This window comes from Phodopus roborovskii, unplaced genomic scaffold, assembly GCF_943737965.1.
Source record: "Phodopus roborovskii unplaced genomic scaffold, PHOROB, whole genome shotgun sequence".
NCBI classification, from domain to species: Eukaryota; Metazoa; Chordata; class Mammalia; order Rodentia; family Cricetidae; genus Phodopus; species Phodopus roborovskii.
The window spans coordinates 14,171,335-14,175,990 of NW_026126599.1; the positions used below are offsets into that span (position 1 = coordinate 14,171,335).

Below are 4,656 nucleotides of genomic sequence, written 5' to 3' on the forward strand. Positions count from 1 at the left end.
GCCATCTGGCTGAGGATGACCAGGATTCTTCTCTTTCTCACAATCGTCACAAAACTGATGCCCACAAACAACACAGTAGCTAGCTCCAGCTACCTGTTGGAGTCTGAAAACACAGAGACAAGGCATAGGTGATATGGGCTTGGTGTGTTTGTGAAGTAGGCTCAGTTGGGAGCATCTCAGGAGAATAGCTCAAGGGAATGAATGGAGCTGTGGGAGCTTCGATGACATCTCTACTTCATTCCCGATAGGGACCCCAAGTTTCCAGTGGTCAGGTAGACTTGTCAGCACTGCTGACAGAAGCAGAGTGGAGCTCAGGACAGAGAGGGTCCCTCTAGCAATCAGTGACACACACACACACACACACAGGTCACACCAGCACACGTGTGCGAGCGCACACACACACACACACACACACACACACACACACACACACACACACACACAGAGTCACACCAGCCCACCTCTTTGTGTTACTTGCTCTGGCTGGGGGCGTGGCACACAAGGGGTGTGGCCAGACCTCACATTGAAAAATGCAGCTGGAACTCCAGGCACCCAGCATCCTGAGCTTGCAGTCTTTGAGTTCCAGTATGGAACCCCATACTACTGAAGATCACACCAAGCGGAAAAGTCCAACGCGGGACCGTCCTTCACAGAAGCTGCTCAGCGTCCCCCCTATGTCCCCACGGATTCGCGTGCGGCCATGGTGGTTCCCAGTGCAGGAACTCAGTGATCCTCTCGTGCTGTACATGGAGGCCTGGCTGGCAGAAATAATCTTTGGTGAGCCTCTCTTCACAGGGGTCTGGGTTAGCTCCCTCTGTACCTCATTCACCAGCCCAGTCTGTCCATTAAGTCCATCAGAGCCCTCCCCTTCCCACCTGAAGCCATTCTTCTTACTGCTTAGACTCTCTTTTACCGATTTAGGTCCAAACAAGCTTTAATCTCAGAGATAGAGTGGATAAGCCAGGCTTTGGTGAGAGTGGACACAGTCGACTCTGGGAACCTAGCTGAAATCACCATATGTGGACGACCCTTCGTAAAGAATCGATTGAAAAACATTCTCTTAAACCTGGCAGTTTGGCACAAAGAACACAATGTCCAAAGAGGTAAGGGCCTTTGAAGACCCTTTGAAGCCATGGGACGATTCTCAGCTTCCAGAAACTTTCTCACAACTTATTGCAGTTTCCAAACACCAGGCAACCCTGTGTCCCTGGGGACCCCTTTGGGAGGAGACCCTTGAGAATGAAAGCACAGGCTTGGACACACCCAGACCCACCACCCCCAGCTCAACCTTAGGCACCACTCTTCCCAGATTCTAAGTCCAGGGCCCTTTAAAACCAGGCCTCTTCCCAATCAGGGGGAGCAGATACCATTTCCCCTCTTGACTGTTCGTGTTGACCCTCTTTCAGCTACGAAGTTGAAACAACTTGAGGAATTCTTGAAGACCCTTCCCTCCGACTCAAACAACAACCTGCCTGAGCAGGTGCTGGAGGCACTTGCTGAGTGTCAGGCAGCCGGGCTTTAGCCCCTGCAGGTGAAGAGGAACACAGCTTTTTAAGAGTCTCTAAACTCATTTTCTTTCCTGCCTCTGTGGATACGTTTGTTTTGCTTTGCAAATAAGTTTGTAGAATTATTCCAGTACAAAAATGAATTTTTTTTGTCTGTTATTTTCATCATATACAATAAAGTAAACTTGAAAGCATCAGCCATCAGTTGATGTGAGTGAGGTATGGATACAGATTCTAATACACAACTTCAGTCAGGCCCTCGAGGATGACACGGTTAGCTTAAAAGGTGGTTCTTTAAGTATTTGACATGGGAGTAATGTTTCCCAGGCTGGCTCCTAACTCCTGTGTTCAAGCAATTATTTTACCTTAGTTACCACAGTAGTTAGGGGAAAGGACGTCATTACAAGGTCAGCTCTTCACTCCTTTGTACTTTGTTGTTATTGAGTGTAGACCTGGCTGACTTGACTCGCTATTGGACAAGGCTGGCCTTGAACTGGGATCTGTCTGCTTATGCCTCCCAAGTTCTTCCATGTCTGTCCACCCCTTTGTACATTTTTTTAAACTTCATTTTTATTATGTGCAGTGTTATTTTACCTGTAGGTATGTCTGTGTGAGAGTGTCAGTTATAGGCAGGTGTGAGCTGCCATGTGGGTGCTAGGAATTGAACCCAGGTCATCTGAGTGCTCTTAACAACTGAGCTATCTCTTCAGTCCTCAAGCCTGCCCCCCACCCATCAAGCCTGCCCCCCCCACACACACACAAGACAGGATTCTCTGTGAACAGTCCTGGCTGTCCTGGAACTCTGACTGTAGACCAGGCTGGCCTCACAGATCTGCCTGCCTCTGTCTCCAGAGTGCTGGGATTAAAGGCCTCTGCCACCACTGCTTCAGGCCCCTTTGTACTTTTTCCCTGGTTGCTTTTTTTTTAACAACCTGCTGACTATTTTCCCTCCTTCCTGTCCTCCAAGTCCCTCCCTCTCCCTGCCCCCTTGGCATGCACTCCTCAGGTTCTGTTCAGAGAAGGGCAGGTTTTGAGACAGATTCTCACAAAGAAATTCTCACTGAGTTTGATTTTTTGTTTTGGGGTGTACTTATATCATCTAGACTTGCAGGCAAGCAAGCTTTGGGGATCCTCCTGTATCCACCTCCCCAGCAGAACAAAGTGCTGGGTACTCTGAACTCAGGTTCCCAGCATTCAGGCCAAGTCTATAAGCAACTGAGCTTTACCTATGACCCCAGCCCCTTTCTTCTCACTCATTTCTGATTTCACACTAGGTTATAAAGAGAAAACAATGACACCCAACAGTACATTTTCCATAACCCACAAAGCTTCTTGGTCATTTCTGTAGTTCGGGAGGATTATTATTCTTCTAATTTAGAGATTCCTGAAATAATAAAACAGTAAAATTTTCAATACATTCTTAGCTTAACAAATACATTCTTTGACATCATTGAATTTTCCAACTATGCTTATCCATTCTATCACTCCTTTCATTCCCCACATGTGACTGAGCTGTCTACTGTACAGCAGAACACATTCTACTATTACTCCAGATCCTCACATTCTGAAAACCTTTCTGTTTGTCTCTCCAGTCAACATTCCTTGCATTCTATAAATTCAATGTTGAATAAAAGGAACCATGCTCATTGAATCCCTGGTATTTTTTTCCCTCAAATCTCTTTGAAAATCAAGAGAGTTAAGATGCCATGAATTATTGACCTATACCGAGATTTGTTCAATTATGCTACGAGGTCATGGACTCATTGAGAATTATAAGACTAAGCAATATGGTCTGCTTTGCTACTGTTTGGGGTCTGAATTACAATGGACACTCTGTTGTCTGAGGACTAGGCTGTGTCCCTGTGGGCAGCAAATACAAAAACATTACTTCTTGGAATTGAGAAATTAAAAAAATTCAAATTATTGATGAGTGAGGATTTAGATTTTTGTTGGTTGTTATTGCTATTCTACATCTGCTTACTAAGGAATCAAAGATTTCTACTCAAATAACAAAAGTATTTTTAAAATAAAATAGGGAGATGTTTCCATAATGTTAAGAACATAATAAAAGCTCCCTACTGAATTGCATACTTTAAAAAATTGAATTTGTTACATAAGTGTATTACATTTCAATACATATCATTATTTAAAAAACACATTTACTTCACACACACACACACACACACACACACATATATATATATATATACACACATATATATAAACATAGATTTCCTTTAAATCTTCATAACATTATAGACAATTTCTGCTACCTTGAGAGATACTCTCCTCCATCCTGGTCCCACTTATTAGGTACCAAACCTCTGTGGATAAAACCTAAGGATAAAAAAAAATAATAGGCAGAATAGATGTTTATTTAGGGAGAAATAACTTACAACCTAGACAGGGGAACACCTGCAAGTTCCAGGGATGCTCTCCCCTCCCTTTCTTGCCAGCAAGAGAGCCTTCCAGGGCTCCTCCTCAGACATAGTTCTCCCAGTTACTTCCTCTTCTGGCTCCAACCCCCATGGGCGTGGTCAGTGCCACAGAAGGGGACAAAGTGAATATCTCACTAGTTATTCCAATTGATGGTTTCATATCAGAATGTTTGAACTAGCAACCTCCTAAGAGAAAACACACAATATTTGTCTCTTTGAGTCTGGGTTCACTCACTGAGGACGAATGTTTTCCTAACACCATCAAGCCAGGCTTAAGAAGCTTTTCCTAGGGCTTCCTGACTGTAAGGGCCAGAACCATCTCCAAACTCCCCTCTGTGTTCTGTTTTTGAGTTCATGAAGGTAGGTGTACTCTAAAATTCCAATTAACATTGCTTTGAACGTGTGCTAAGCATGGTGGGCTCTCGACACTGGAGTCAGACATGGACATGCACAGATCCCAGGCACGTTAGACAGCGGTTGAGCCTCATTGTTCGCTCACACCATGTCACAAGGCCACGGCAACTGTGTTGCTGAGGAAGAAACAGAGTTCAGCTCACACTGAACCAAGGACCTGTCCTAAAGAGACGCCCTTGTGGCTCAGTGGGGAGACTAAACCGAGTTTCAAATATTTAGTGTGTGGTTTGGGAGGCTTCAGGTGGCTAAAGTAGAAGGCAGGGAGAGCAGGGAAGGCAGGGAGGGTCCTGAGGATCAAC

General features: G+C 44.9%; 1 protein-coding gene across 1 annotated transcript; it reads left to right on the top strand.

Annotated features, from left to right (window-relative positions):
• The first annotated feature begins 530 nt into the window (after nt 1-530).
• Nucleotides 531-1,522, top strand: LOC127237090 (oocyte-expressed protein homolog). The gene is made up of 3 exons (XM_051205125.1): nt 531-781; nt 922-1,103; nt 1,407-1,522. Exons 1-3 carry the CDS (start codon nt 531-533, stop codon nt 1,520-1,522), a joined length of 549 nt encoding a protein of 182 aa, XP_051061082.1.
• Nucleotides 1,523-4,656: the final 3,134 nt, after the last annotated feature.